The sequence below is a fragment of the Lotus japonicus genome, chromosome 1 (assembly GCF_012489685.1).
Source record: "Lotus japonicus ecotype B-129 chromosome 1, LjGifu_v1.2".
NCBI lineage: Eukaryota > Viridiplantae > Streptophyta > Magnoliopsida > Fabales > Fabaceae > Lotus > Lotus japonicus.
The window spans coordinates 84,906,867-84,922,043 of record NC_080041.1 but is presented as its reverse complement, the minus strand read 5'-3'; the positions used below and the strand labels follow the sequence as shown (position 1 = coordinate 84,922,043).

General features: G+C 33.7%; 4 protein-coding genes across 4 annotated transcripts; 2 read left to right on the top strand and 2 right to left on the bottom strand.

The window, feature by feature from the left end:
* Positions 1-736: 736 nt before the first annotated feature.
* Positions 737-4,635, top strand: LOC130749494 (thermospermine synthase ACAULIS5-like). The gene is made up of 10 exons (XM_057602863.1): positions 737-879; positions 984-1,050; positions 1,216-1,310; positions 2,437-2,539; positions 2,642-2,730; positions 2,933-3,089; positions 3,337-3,412; positions 3,501-3,559; positions 4,053-4,189; positions 4,331-4,635. Exons 1-10 carry the CDS (start codon positions 737-739, stop codon positions 4,407-4,409), a joined length of 1,005 nt encoding a protein of 334 aa, XP_057458846.1. The 3' UTR covers positions 4,410-4,635.
* Positions 4,636-5,213: 578 nt separating this feature from the next.
* Positions 5,214-5,919, bottom strand: LOC130725202 (uncharacterized). Its single transcript, XM_057576452.1, has one exon. The coding sequence runs from the start codon at positions 5,747-5,749 to the stop codon at positions 5,378-5,380; it is 372 nt and encodes a 123-aa protein (XP_057432435.1). The 5' UTR covers positions 5,750-5,919; the 3' UTR covers positions 5,214-5,377.
* Positions 5,920-6,685: 766 nt separating this feature from the next.
* LOC130725196 (mechanosensitive ion channel protein 10-like) lies at positions 6,686-10,560 on the bottom strand. The gene is made up of 5 exons (XM_057576446.1): positions 8,928-10,560; positions 8,684-8,804; positions 8,286-8,579; positions 8,008-8,210; positions 6,686-7,239 (listed from the first exon to the last, which is right to left on the bottom strand). Exons 1-5 carry the CDS (start codon positions 10,355-10,357, stop codon positions 6,978-6,980), a joined length of 2,310 nt encoding a protein of 769 aa, XP_057432429.1. The 5' UTR covers positions 10,358-10,560; the 3' UTR covers positions 6,686-6,977.
* Positions 10,561-13,662: 3,102 nt separating this feature from the next.
* Positions 13,663-14,151, top strand: LOC130749483 (uncharacterized). Its single transcript, XM_057602854.1, has one exon. The coding sequence runs from the start codon at positions 13,663-13,665 to the stop codon at positions 14,149-14,151; it is 489 nt and encodes a 162-aa protein (XP_057458837.1).
* Positions 14,152-15,177: the final 1,026 nt, after the last annotated feature.

The window sequence follows — 15,177 nt, the reverse complement described above, 5'->3', positions numbered from 1 at the left end:
TTATAGTATCATATATATAATGTGATATTATATTATAATTAATATAGTATATCTTTGGTCAAGATCTATATCAATTATTCACAAGAAAAAAATCTTTATTGAACTATTTTCCAAATAGAAAAATCTTTCTTGAACTGAGCTTGACCATATAATATATATATTAGTATATAATATAAGTAATATAGGCTATAATGATAAATTAATATATTGACAAATGATATTGTTGTGGGTATTAAAATGCTATTTAATATTTATAGACATAATATGTTACTTAAAATGTAAATAAAAATCTCCTATGTCCAGATTCATGAAATATTAGATCATAAAATTACTAGTAAATGTCTATTATAAAAGTATATATAAATATACATATATATAATAATAATAATATTTAAATTATATGAAATTTGGTATATAGAGTTATTAAAATAATATAATTAATTAAGAGTCAATTTGGTTAATTTTATTCTATGCAAATAAATTATAAATAATTCAAATGTATGGATTTGATTGTGGAAGTCAATTGATCATATCCCTATCCTATAAATAAATAAAATATTTTTTTGACGGTAAGTAAATGAAATATTGACCTGCCAAAAATTACTAAATAAAAAATTAAAAGCTACATATAAAAGGGAGCTCTCTCCACTGTGCCACACTTGCAAATCATCTCACATTACTGTAATCTTCGACTAATTAACATCTCTGTTTTTTCTCCTCCCTTGATTGTTCAAAAATGGGTAATGTGTTCCAAAAGTTAGGCCATGACGAAACAGAACAACATAACCTTGCCAATGATGACCAGAAGCAGAACAATGATGCTTCCTGGTATGAGGAATCTCTCAGTGATGATCTCAAATGGTCTTTTGCCTTGAACAGGTTAATTTGCTATTCACTATCATTTTTACAATTTTGATTTTTGACTTTTGTTTCGTTTAATTTGATTGCATTTGCTTATTTATGTTTTACATTATTTTCAATAGTGTGCTTCATAGAGGGACAAGCAAATATCAAGAGTTTGCTCTCCTAGATAGCAAGCGATTTGGAAAGGTTTGCAAGTTTTACTTCTTTTCCTTCTTCTAACATATGGACAAATATATATACAAGATTTTGTAATACTATTTTCAATCTAGTATTGAGAAGAAGAAAAGGGAGGAAAATTAAAGTCCTAAGAGTTGTGACGATTATTAATTAATTGTTGTTGCATTATATTAGGTGCTTGTGATTGATGGAATGTTGCAGAGTGCTGAAGTGGATGAATTCATTTATCACGAATGCTTGATTCATCCCCCTCTCTTGTCTCATCCAAAGTAAGTTTCTCTACTTGGCATTGTGTTTATCTTGTCTCATCCAAAGTTTTTGCATTTGGATGTTTTATTTGTTTGTAGTTCTAGTAATTGTGCCACAGATTTTTTAGCTCACCTCCTCTTTTTGTGTTTGGATTGAGGAGGGACCTCCTAGATTGGATGTCAATGCTTTGCGCCAATGTTTTGGCCTCTGTGCTTGGCTTGATTTATTATATTTAAGCAGCTTTGGAAAAAAAAATTATACAGTGAAATCAGTTACTAACGATGTTTCTTTCGGTATATAGTTGTTGATGAATTATGAGGAAAACATTGACGAAAGAATTGATAATGAGAAAAAAATGAAATATTCATTTAATGATATTTTAACTTTCAAAAAAGATATTTTATATTATTAAAATGTTCTTATTATTACAAAAAAAAACCAATAATGATAATAATTATTGTTTAATTTAAATATTTATATTAAACATTAAAGTTATAAATTTTTGTTTTCGAAAACAAATGATTATATTAATAAAGATAAACAACTATCCTCATGAAAGAGGAGATAGCAACATACCCTCCTCTAAAACAACAGAGGGTATGTTGCTATCTAAAAGAACATTTTAGTAAAAAAACCAATAATGGTATTAATTATTTTATAATTTAAAAATTTATATTAAGCATTAAAATTATAAAATAGTAAACCTAATTGATAATTATTGTTTTATAAAGATTTAAAATTAAAATATTTTGATTCATAAATCAAATTAATTTATATTTCTTTCGTAATTTTCTTAGTATTAATTTATATCTTTAGATTATGTAATCTTCAAAACTTAAATTATTTAAGTTAATCTTTACCGACTTTAAACATATAAATATTTTTTTTGTTTTAACCAAGATATCCTTACTGGTAGTAGCAATGAGATTAATCCATCGCCCCATGTTCAGTTCAACGCAATATATAAAATTTATTTGAAGTATTGATCATAATACTAACTAATTGCTACTGCACTTAAAAAATTATGTATTTAATTATATTTTAGATTATTAAGTATTTAAATTATTATAAAAAAACTTACATATAATAAAAAAATATCAAAATTACTTCATGGTAAGATTTATTTGTTAATTATTGTTGTGGCAGCCCCAAAAAGGTGTTTATAATGGGAGGAGGCGAAGGGTCATCAGCTAGGGAAATTCTGAAGCACAAGTCAATTGAGAGCGTAACCATGTGTGATATAGATCAGGTCATTACCACATCCATTTCAAACTAGTAATATTAATATTCATGAATTATTATTATGTTACTCAAAATAAACTAATCAAATCTCAACCTCAAATCCTTGTAGGATGTGGTAGATTTCTGTAGAAAATATTTGACTGAAAATAAGGAGGCTTTTGCTAATGAGAAGTTCAACCTGATCATCAATGATGCCAAGTAAGTTACCCTTGTTAAACTTTTTTGTCCTAAAATTTCACCTCTTTTAAATTTAAATTTGTGTATTCAAAAAATAGCACTAAAATTCGAGAGACTCAACAAATTATAGTGATTTAAGAGACATATTTTAGAGATTAAAAATTTTCTTCCAGAAAAATATTATTTTTGAAGCTAATATTTGAACATGATTTTTGCATTGCAGAGCTGAATTGGAGAAGAGCGAAGAGAAGTTTGATATCATTGTTGGAGACTTGGCGGACCCAGTTGTAGGTGGGCCTTGCTATCAACTTTATACAAAATCCTTCTATGAAAGTATTGTCAAGCCCAAGCTCAGTGACAATGGCATTTTTGTGACTCAGGTTAGAATGCTCTTTTATCAACTTCTTGAAAGCTTTTGCACTAATTTGTGAGTAATTTTTTAGTAACGAAAGGTTTTTATAATTAATTTTTTTATAATTAAATAATATTTTCAAAATAAAATTAATACTTCTGCACTTCTGAAATAATATCTTAATAAAACTACATTGTAATTTGAAACAAGTAATTTGTCAAACTTTATGTTTTGTACTTTTATGCATCAACTTAATAGTAAGGTATCTTTCACAGGCTGGAGTTGCTGGTATCTTGAGTCACAAGGAGGTCTTCACTTCAATATATAACACACTCAAACAAGTTTTTAAATGTAAGACTGTTTCATTCAAGCCATTTTGTTGAGTTTTAATCAAAATTTCTTGTTTTTCTAATGCATTCCCATGCTTGTTTCTTTGTAGATGTGGTGCCATACACAGCTCACGTACCATCTTATGCTGATACTGTTGGGTGGGTTATGGTAAGCAAAGGAAAATCTGTATTTGACATAATTAGTTTTAAATAAATTTGATTTTGGCAAAATTGATTATGGTAAATGCGATTTAAGTAAATAATTTATATTTGCATACATTTATGCAACAAGTGGTTTTTGTATACTAATATTGTGAAATCCAATCTCAGTTGATTATGTTCTCTATAGCCTGTAGAAAAATTGATTGTGACTGAAATCAATTTCGCAAAATGACTCCCAAACATTCATATTGTCCTCCAAAATTGATTTTACTATGTTATAACTGATTTTAAGGTTCCCCTACGGAAAACCCAACACACATTTAAGACATATTTGAAAAATCTTTCTACAATTGATTCTAAAATCAAAATCAACTATGCAAAGAAGTTTATGTGAGTAGTTTCTGGTTTTCGGAATTGATTATGAGGAAAAAAAATTCATCATGCTACCAATTGTCATCAATCTTGTTTATAAATATTCACTAATTATGCTTCAATTCCAGGCTTCAGACCAACCACTGAACATTGGAGCAGAGGAAATGGACAAAAGAATTGAAGCAAGAATCAATGTGGAATTGCTCTATCTAACTGGTGAATGGTTTCAGTCAGCCATCACCATGAATAAGACTCTTTCACAATCGTAAGTACATTATTCCTTTGCAATTCACATTCAAAATTCAAGATTTAAAACAAACTTAAGACCTCTGTAGCTAACTTAATCTTGTCAAAACAATTCAATGAACAACTCAGACCTTAATATCAATATCTATTTATGTTTCAGGCTTCAGAATGAAACTCATGTGTACACCGAAGAAAGTGCTAGATTCGTCCATGGACATGGTTTGGCTTATCGTCCTTGAAGACTCAAGCTATAGGCTGAGGATAAATTCTTGTGTACTTAAAAGCATTGTACTGGGTCTAGAATTTACTTCAGAACTCAGAAGTAATGTATCAGACTCGCTCAGTGCATCAAGCTTTAAAGTATGCAGGAATTTACATAAAGAAGTTCCAGAACAACCATTAGTAGCTAAGGAAATTAGAAGTTAAGACATTTACAGTTGTTTCATCAATGATTTGGTTCTATATATTTCAGGTTCATTAGGATGCTAGTCATGAAATAAAGTGCTGAACTTCGAATTGTGAATCAAGTCTTGGGGCAGTCCTCAATTCAGAATTCATACCATAGTTCGCCGTAGTTTCAGATCTATTTGGAAGCGCTTATTTAAACTTATCTTAAAGCATAAACGCTTATGCAAGTGTTTTGACTTATATAAACAGTTTATGACATGCCTATCAGTTGTTTTGCGTTTTTATTTTGATATGTTGCTCATATTTGGTTATGAATGTGCGCTTATACCTATTTAATCTATTTTTAGCTTATTTCAATGAACTTCTTAAGAAGCTTATAACTAACCAACTATATGATAAACTCTTAGTTAAGTTATTTACCCAAACGCACCAAGAGACAATCCATGAGGTCTTTCTAAATCGGAATCCCTTAGCAGGATCACTCATTAAACATAAACACATCAAACCTCAAAATGAAAACCTCATGTTACTATTAAAATGAGTGCATGTTTGAAAATTCTTCTACAATTGATTCTGAAACCAAAATCAATTACAGAGAGAAGCTTCTGTTAGTAGCTATTGGATACCAGAATTGATTATGAGAAAAGAGAAGTTATCCAACATGAAGTGAATAGAACATAAGGTGCTGTTGTGATTAAGTTAACAAGTATAGCACAACCATTTGCATAAACACAATACAAGAAACAGAAAGCTTAAACAATGAAAAATGACTGAAATTTTAAAAGCTTTGAGACATACTTCAAGCTCTCTTAACAGGATCAAAGTTGGAAACACCAATAACTGCTGCAAATATGGCTGTTAGCACAACTCCACCAGCTGCAATGCTGAGCAGAAAGTTCTTGAGAGATGGGGTGAGATCATTTCCAGCTGCATTAGCCACCTCTGGAATCACCATGGAAGCAGTCATGGAAGCAGCTGTGAGTCCTGCAACTGCCTTCTCCTTCAAAGATGCATGAATCCCATGTTTGGATTTTGAACTTGGCTTTGCAAAGAGGGTCTTGTTCTGTCTAATGGGTAATGGTTGGAAAAAGGATTGGGAGGATGGGTTGTTCAGTTTGTTGTGGGTAACAGAGGACAGTGACAAAGCCATTGGAACTGAAGCAGAAGCCATTTTTTTTGGTGGATTCTGCTGAAAACTTTGGAATTTTGATGGTGAATGAGGAAATGGACACAGAGATATGAGCCTATGAGGTGCAAAGTAGAGATTTTGAGGCTGATGTGGCGATTGCAGGTTATCCTACGTGACGTGGGATGTTCTCTATCTGGTGTTTGGGAGAGATAAGGTTATCTCATCTGGAACCAGTTCCACATGATATAATAAGAGCTTTAACTTGAAACTGAAAGGGTCAAAGGGAGTAATTAACTTCTGATCCTCAAAAGCCATGACTCTCATCAACTTGGAGCACTTTTTATGTTTATATAAATGTTCGAAGATTAACTTAGATAATTGATTTTAACCTCAAAATCAATTAAGCGAAGAAGCTATAAAGAGGATAGTTTCTGCACTTGATATAATTAATTGTGAGATTGCATAATTGAATTTCACAACCTTACCTTACAAAAATTACTTTTCCAAAAGATTAAGCCGAGCATAAATTACTTCACTTTCAACTCATTTTTACATAATCAAGTTTACGAAAATCAATTCTGACAATGCTGATCCAAACCTACACAAAACTTGAAGTACATGTTTATTTCTTTTAAAAACCTTAACTTAAAAGTATGAAAATGGGGAAAATTAGATTTTTTTTTTTGTGTGGTTGAAATCCAAATATTTAGATAAGTAAGGGAGTCAGCCCAAAACCAGAAAATGGTTACAAAGACCTAGCAAAAAGACAAATCAGCCCAGAAACCACCATTTGAGGAAAAATAAAAATAAAACCTGAACCAGAAAATTAAATTATTTGTTAGATGCAACTGTTTTAAGTATTTCATAAGTACGGCACCAGTATTTAGCATGAAACTTTTGGTACAGATGAAAAAGTAAATAACCAATTACATGATAAAAAATACAATATGAGGACAAATGACCATACAGGGGTAAAAATTGATAATCCAATGCCACTTACCAGTTACCATTTCGTAACGATACCTGAAGAATATTTTGGTACTCAAGTACTGTTTTGTCATCAGAAAACTACTGAAATTAACAACTAAGGTGAAAGATTTGGTTCTCAGATTCAGATATAGTTAGAATAGTCAGTCATACTCATAAAAAAGAGTCCTGAAGTCACAATTTCATAATCTAAATGTAGGAAAAAGTTCTGATGGTATTTGACAAATAAAACAAATGGATGAAGCTACATTCATGCTGTTGCGGAGTAAAGAGCAAGAATCATCTATTTGTGTGCACTCATATCTGGTTCCACATGTCTGAGATGAACATCTTGCGGAAGAAGGTTGTATCTGATATTAAGCTCTTCAAATATTTTCTTTATTTCCATCACCAGCTCACTTCTTCGCTTACTCTTCTCTGGATACTCTTGAAAGTTCATTGTGTGGATAACAAAGAGACTCATCTTAATCTTATTCACATTTTCAATCTCCATCACAATTAAGCTGTGACCAGGATGCCAGTATTGGGGATTTTTCTCCACGTACCTAATTTTCAATATGACATTAGAACAGAGAAAAGCATAGACATGCACATGCTACCAAGACTGGAATAAGACTTGTTCCAATTTCGTGACAAAATAACCTGACTATATTCCTATTTGAGATGAACACCTTGACTTATAATAAGTAAATGGGACCATTAAGTCTCTATCAAACTTAAAAGCAAGATCTTAATTCACAATAGGATATAATGCAACATGCTCATTATATAGTAATCTTGAGTATGAATGTATGATATTGTGCTTCCACAATGTTGATTAGAAATTAAATCACAGCAACAAGTGAAAAACTCAGAAGGCATTCCAAAAGAAAGTTCAATTTTCCTTCTATTAGTCACATGCATGAGAAAGTGTCATTGGAGTAATCAAAGATTCAAAGTCCATTGAAATAATTGTTATTTTGATATATCTTAAGCTTTTGGTTGATTGTATCTATAAGCACCGCGCATGCAAGAATTACTCTGTCCATGAATGGACAAAATAGGATCAGGATTCTCACATGTTTCGTCATATTTAGATTTTGTGTTTATGTCTCTCTTCACATGTATTAAATAGGACCCTTTGAATATTTATGAACAGAGAGATAGACACAATGTTTGAGAGGATCCTAATCCGAAAAAATAATACTTAGAAGCTATGACATAACCTTACAACAAAAGCATTTAATGAAGGGGAGTTCAAATTTCCAGAGACAAAAAGGATACTAAAGAGTAAATACCCTACTGATTTACCCAAGAAGATACAATAAGCATACCTCTTTATATTTTCCTTCAGGGCCCCAATTTTCTCTGCTGGTGTCATGAAATCAATTGAGAAATCTACATTATCAACCATATCTGGGCTTCTGTAATAGTTGCTAATGGGTTTTGTGGCCAGAACAGAGTTTGGATAGTAAACTTTCTCATTATTAGCTTTCAAGAAGACTGTAGTCAATATATTCATTTCTTCAACAACCATCTGCCATGTTATCATAACACATTAATTTGCAAATCTCAAACTAAGACATAAAAAACTTAGGTGCTATAGGTTTACCTGAACACCATCTACAACACATCGATCACCAACATCAAACGGATGCATTACGAATACAAAGATGATAGCTTCAAATATATTCTTGCATGTGTTTGAAAACATGAAACCTGCAAGCAATAGCTGCGACGAGAGGAATAAAAGCAATTTTGTTGTTGCGATCTCCATTAGCAGAAGCCACACTACTAAGGTCACAACTACCAAGAGCCCTGATATAAGCTTGTTTAATTGTTTCACAGCTGTTTTGGTGTCGCTTAAGGCATGTGCCAATGCTCTGCGTTCTTGGTATACCTTCAACTGAAGAACACAAAAATTATGAAGTTAAATCTTAGGTACCTAACAGAATTTCAATCCATCACTATTGTGACAAAGTTTATACAAACATAGATAAAAGACCTTACCACCCATGCTGTTAATGACTTTCTGGTAATTTGTCCCGTCTCTGCTTCAGCTAGTAGGGGATATATATAACGCACTTCTTCCTTAATCATGAACCTTCGCAGTTCATCATCATCAATGTACCTATTCATAATGAGAGAACTTTTTAGCAGCAACAAGAACAAAGAAGATAAAAAATACATAAAGATTTATTGATTTACAAGCAACTACAAGTGATAGTGTATATAACTATATATTCTTTCTTACGTGCAACCAGGCGCAGAAAGATTCCTAAAAATGTAGTAGGCTGCAGCAGTTGCTTCCATCTCATTTGTAATCTCTTTATCAGCTTGTTCATTTTCACAATCATAGAAACTTTCATCCAGTGAATTAGAGATTGTGGTAAGCCTTGAGTTTGTCACCGCATCTATCAAAAGTTTCATTGTCCACGCAGAAACTTTCTCTTGCTTTATCTGGTGAAGCTTTGCCATATCAATAACCTCTTTCTTTTTACCTCCTTTACTAGTTGTGCTCCTGAAACTAAAATGACCGATGCTTTGCGATCCCCCAACCTTCTCAGCCTCTTCTATAAGTGGAGGCCCGGAGAGAGTCTGCAGAATATACTGATGGAATATTGATTCTTGAATCCGATCGAAGAACGATTTCACATGGAAAGTTGATGCCAAAATCTTCAGCAACAATGTCTTTATGAACCACAGGAATGCTCCAATGAGAAAGGAAACAAGAGTCCATGTTATACCATCCAAAATTTTATTGGCAAGATCCGATCGCCGGACCGAGCCGCTATTGATTAACAGAACCCATGTGATAAGAACCAAGCCAAGCCAAATGAAGACCTGCACACATTTCTTCAGCCCATGGACAAAGTACAACACCTTTTTCTTCAACAAGAAATTCATCTCAATCAAGAAAACAACAAGGTGCATGAACCATTTGGAGACCAACAAGCCACAAAATGTCACCATCACAAGCACACACCACCTCCAAAACCCTAAACCCCAAATCTTGAAATTTCTCAACTTGCCAACTGTTAAGCTAGCAAGCAGGTTACCAAAAATGAATACAAACACAAACCATTCAATCAAAACCTTAGTTGTCAGTCTCCTATGGTATCCTTTGCTCAATTCAACCTTCTTGTAAATGATTTCATCAGGATCCTCAGTAGGACCAGGAGAAGCCATCAATGGTGTCCTGGGAGTGATAACAGAAGTGATGGAGATAGTTCTATTAACCACCCCAGATTTGAAAGAGTTTCTATATGGTGAACCTATTTGTTCTTGCAAAGTTACAGTTTCATTCTCTTCTAAAATGGTAGTACCACCATCAATGTAAGGTTGTTCACCAAATCTTGATTTGGGCTTGGAATACACTGACCTTGAGAGTGATTTCCTTCTGATGAGGTTGTTGTTGTTGGTGGTGGTGGGAATTTTGGGGGGCTTGTTTGGACTAGGCATGAACCTTATTTCAGGGGAAGCACAGTTCAAGGGTGGTGACTTTGTTGCAGCTGCAGAAACCTCATTTTCCATTCTCTGAGGTGAATCCACCCTTGGTGTGGAAGGTTCAACAACTTTCAAGTCATGGCTCTCTCCACCTGCAGCATTTGCAATGGTCACCACCACTTCTCTTCTCTTCTCTATCATGCTCACTTCACTTGCTTGCTGCTTATTACCATCCATTCAGTCATTCACAACCTATGAATCATATGAACAAATATAGAAACATGTGCAAGTTAATCAACTCAGAGATCAAAATCAAATACTCCTTGATTGTGTAATACGAGGAACAATTACAAGAAAGAAAGAAAACACAGTGACACTAGTAGAGTAGCAAATAGAAACCCAGAGTCCCAGATAAAGTATATAACTATATATTATACTTGCTTCAATCAATGTATTTAATATTTATATTGTCTTTTATGAAATAATAGAATAATATACAATAGTATAATACAAGAGCATGTAAGCAAAACTAGATATGTCAGGCTGGAAATAGTGGGTGACAGAGAAAGTTGGCTGTTGAAGGAAGACGGTTCATAGAGAATGGTGTAGAGTAGACAGTAGACACTCATATCCATAAATAAAACAGAAAATCGAAGAAAAGATATAGAAGTGATATCATGTGGAATATATAATATAATCTTTGATAGGAAGAGAAATGGAAAATAAAATAGGGATGACGATGGTCTGTGAATGTTTAAGAAATAGTACTAAATTTGTTAAATAAATAATGGGCAATGAGGTGCATGAGCTAGTGAACTTGGTGACCATTTTGATTAAAGAGGTGGAGAGAGTGGCAGACAATGGTTACTTACTTTGGGTCAACAAGACCGGCGATGCTTGGGGATTTTGGGGCAGGTAGAGCAGTTGGAATTGGAAGCAGGGTCATGGAGCAGAAAAGTCGATGGTGAAATGTTGAATGAATGAGGAGTGATTAACTTTACTAAAGTGTGATATTTATTGTAAGTGATCGGGGGAACCGACGAACACTACTTGAGAAGGGGTAGGGAGAGAGGGGAGCGGCGTAACTCCAGTGAGGAGGTGGCGAGATGATAATCTTCATGGTGCTATGTTATTCGTCGTGCTCGAGATAGGTCATTGCGATGTCACTTCGACACTCAAGATAGAACGTGAGTTAAGGGACTAATAAATGAAATAAATTAGTGTACCTTAAGTTCTCTTTGCCTTGACTTTTATAGAGTTTGAGATTGTGCAGTTCGAGGCGGTCATGAGTGTCTAGTACATCTTGAGCTCCATACATTTGTCTTAGTTGCTGGTCCATAATTACTTGATTGATTGGTCGAAGTTAATTATCCCTATAACTGGTCGGGTGAGGAGCTAGCGTGATCGATCCGATAGTGATCTGGTGTAGCGTCTCCCGGAACCGTAAGAAAATGAGTAATACTCCATCCGTACCTAATTATAAGCTAAAGTTGAGACTTATGTTTGGTCACTAAATATAAACTAAAGTTGTAAAAGCTAATGTTTCTTTTCATATTTACCCTTGCATTTATTGGTAGTGAAGCATTATTAATAGTATAATAATTAAAAAGTTTTATCTTAAATAGGGGTAAACATGATAAATTGTACCTTTTTTTCAAAAATCAATGCATAAATTAAGACTTTTTTAATAAACGTAATTTTTATAATTTTAACTTATAATTAGGGACGAAGGGAAGGGAGTAGTTTTTTTTTGAAAGCAATTATGATTAAAAGTGTAATGCATAACAGTTGTAAAGTTTTTTAAATGCTTAGTATAGATTGTTACTTCTTGAAAGCAGTACAGTACAGGAAACTTTGGTGTTGTGTCCCGAGAAACACACACTACCAGATGCAAAGGGTCCAGGAGACTTATTAAATGTGACTTAAAATATGCAGCACATGGAAAATTGATGAAATTCATGAAATTCCAGGATCTTTTCAATCTCGGAAACTCATTCAATTTTCCTCAAATTCAAAAAAATAGTAAGGTCGTTTAGCCCCATTATTTCATTTTTTGGTAAATATTTTTTCTTGCATTATTTTAAAAACCCCATTATAGGTGATCTGCTTTACTCGCTCCGTTCCTGATGTTTTGTTGTTTTAACTTTTGGTCAAAATTCTAAAACTTTTGTTGTTTTACAAACCCAATGCATTTTTTCTCAATTTATTTCATGTATACCCTCATTTAATACTATATCTCTCACTAACCACCTCTTATTTTCACCAATTAAAATCATAACAAGTTTTTTAACCAATAGCTATTATTCTCTTTCTTCACTTTAACTCAATATTTAATATGGGTGTTTATGTCAACAAATATATCAATGATTACACTCTTAAACAATGTGCATAACCTTAAACAACAAAAAATCAGTAACGGAGGGGAGGGGAGGGAATATTAATTACTAATTGATTTCCCACCAGCCGTATATTCACTGATCAAATATCGTGGGAATTAAATTAAGAAACGTGGATAGAGAATAATCCGAAACACATGCGTTTATTGTATGAGTTTAATTTTGATGCACCGACGGTGTAAAGTTTTTTTACACCGTCAACCAATCAGATTTTAAGGATGTGACATGTCAATTAAAGAAATTAAATGAAAAGAGAGATTTTCTCACATCCTTGAAATCTGATTGGTTGACGGTGTAAAAAAACTTTACACCGTCGGTGCATCAAAATTTTTCTCTTATTGTATTCTGATCCTCTTTTTTTTGTCATTTTGAAGTGAAATAAATACGAGGGAATGTACTCTTTCCTGTTGTTTTTTACATAAATTTATGATCGTAATTATTTTTAAACAGCAACGTTCAAAAAAATTATTTTTAAACAGATTCCTAATTTTTTCTAAGCTTTTGATTAATTAATAATAATTAATATGCATAAAAATAAATAGAAGCTTTTTATATAAAATAAGAGGTTCGATTGTCTAAATAATTATAGACAATTTTTTTAGTTAAATCATTGTAGTCCTAAATAGATCCTTTCAAAAAAAAAAAAAATAGACCAACGATTTTTAAGAAAAGTGAATTAGAAATTTTATATTTCAATAAATCATTGTTTGGAAGTGTAGAGCTCCGGAGAAGGTGCGTTTTTTCCTTTGGCTGGCGGTGAGGGAGGCTTTGCCAACGAACCAGCGGCGGTGCAGATGCCACCTTGCTACCGAGCCCAAGTGCAGTCGTTCTGATGCCGCTGTTGAAGATGTTGAACATATCCTGAGATGGTGTCCAGCAGTGCAACAGGTATGGGGAAGGTTCAGAGCGTTGCTTCCCATAGGTCCATATGGGGTCGTGACGTTTCAAGGATGGTTGGCGTCTCACTTGCAACACGAGGATCATTCTCTGTCGTGCGCAGTGCTTGGGACAATTTGGACATGGCGTAACAATGCTATCTTTGAACCAGAGCCATGGCCAGTGGAAGTGGTGTACCAAAAAGTTCAGGTAGTGGTTATGGAGTTCTAGCGGTGAGGGCGAATGAACCATATGGTGGGGAGTTCGGGTATGACGCATTCTAGGGAGCCTGGGTTCGTCGAGCTCTCTGTGGATGGAAGTATGGTGCTCGAAACGGACACAGTGGGCGGAGGTGGTGTGGTACAGGATGGAGATGGGAGATGGATTTCTAGGTTTGCGGTGGCTTTTGGCGTCGGAGATGCTTTTTTGGCAGAGTTGCGAGCTCTCTATGAGGGTTTACGACATGTTTGGGAGCTGGGGTTTCGCAAGGTTGTGTGTTTCACTGATTGTGTTGAGTTGGTTGATGTGGTAACAGGGGCGCAGAATGTCTGTCATTTTTGGCATAGAGATGTTATTATGCAGGTTAGAGAGATGCTTCAATCGAGTTGGCAGATTTCGGTGCGTCATATTTCTCGGGAGCGGAATATGGTGGCGGATGCCCTAGCTAAGTTTACAACTAGAACTCGATGTAGTTGGCGAGTTTGGAGGTTACCGCCATCAATGGTGGTGCCCCTGCTTTGCCAAGATGTGTTAGCGTAGTTGTTCTTTCTTTTATCTTCCATTTGTAACAAAAAAAAAAGACTTTATTTAAATCATCAAGTTATAAGTGACTTAATAATATTTTGACATGTGTTTTAAAAAATTTTAGCTAATGACATGTTAGAAATCTCACATTGACTAGAGGTATGACCAAACAAATATTTATAAAGGGTAAACCCTCCGCTCTTAAACTAACTTTTGAGTTGAATTAGCTAGGTATCCCTAATTATGATGTGATAGTGTTAAAATATTACTGAAACAACATCTTAACTAAGATAAATTTACTCCATATTATTGTTTATTAGGGGTTATTCAGAGAAACTCTTATTTTAAATAACTTTTTGCTATGCAAAACAGAGTGTTCACAACAAAAATCATACTACTAGATAGAACAGTCAACAAAGAGGGGCAAGACAAAGAGAACAAGGGGCCACAAAAAGTACCTGGCCTTTGGCACGTTGTGGAGAATAATTAATGACACGAGGTTAGGACTTAAGGCCACGACCCCATGGGGCTGCTTAGAGACATTATATATACCCTCCAACCCCTCATCATCACAAAGTCACAAAATCACAATTGACATTTGAGAGGCAATTTTTTTTCTTTGTCAAGATTGAGGAGATGAGTTTGTAAATAACGAAGCCAACAACCATCTTTGCCCTCTGCGTTTAGATCGCAATTGATCTGCATCATTTTCCAACCAAAACGACAACTATCTAATGACTCAATTCTTAAATGGGGTGACTCAACTAGATTAGACCTTCCTTAGTACCAATTTAAACTCACCTTTTCTTTCATTTTTCGAATCTAGTCACACATAGATTTAGATTGAATGATAACTTTTTTTTTTAATGCATTATACATGTTCAATAATATCATATATCATTTTCTTCTTATTAATCTATTTATCACGATATCTTCCTTCCTAATTTTTTATGGAATGGCATTAACTATTGTTGATATTGACTTGGTCTTAATGTACATGATAATCCCAACCTTTGAATTTGAGAGTCGTTATTTAGAGTA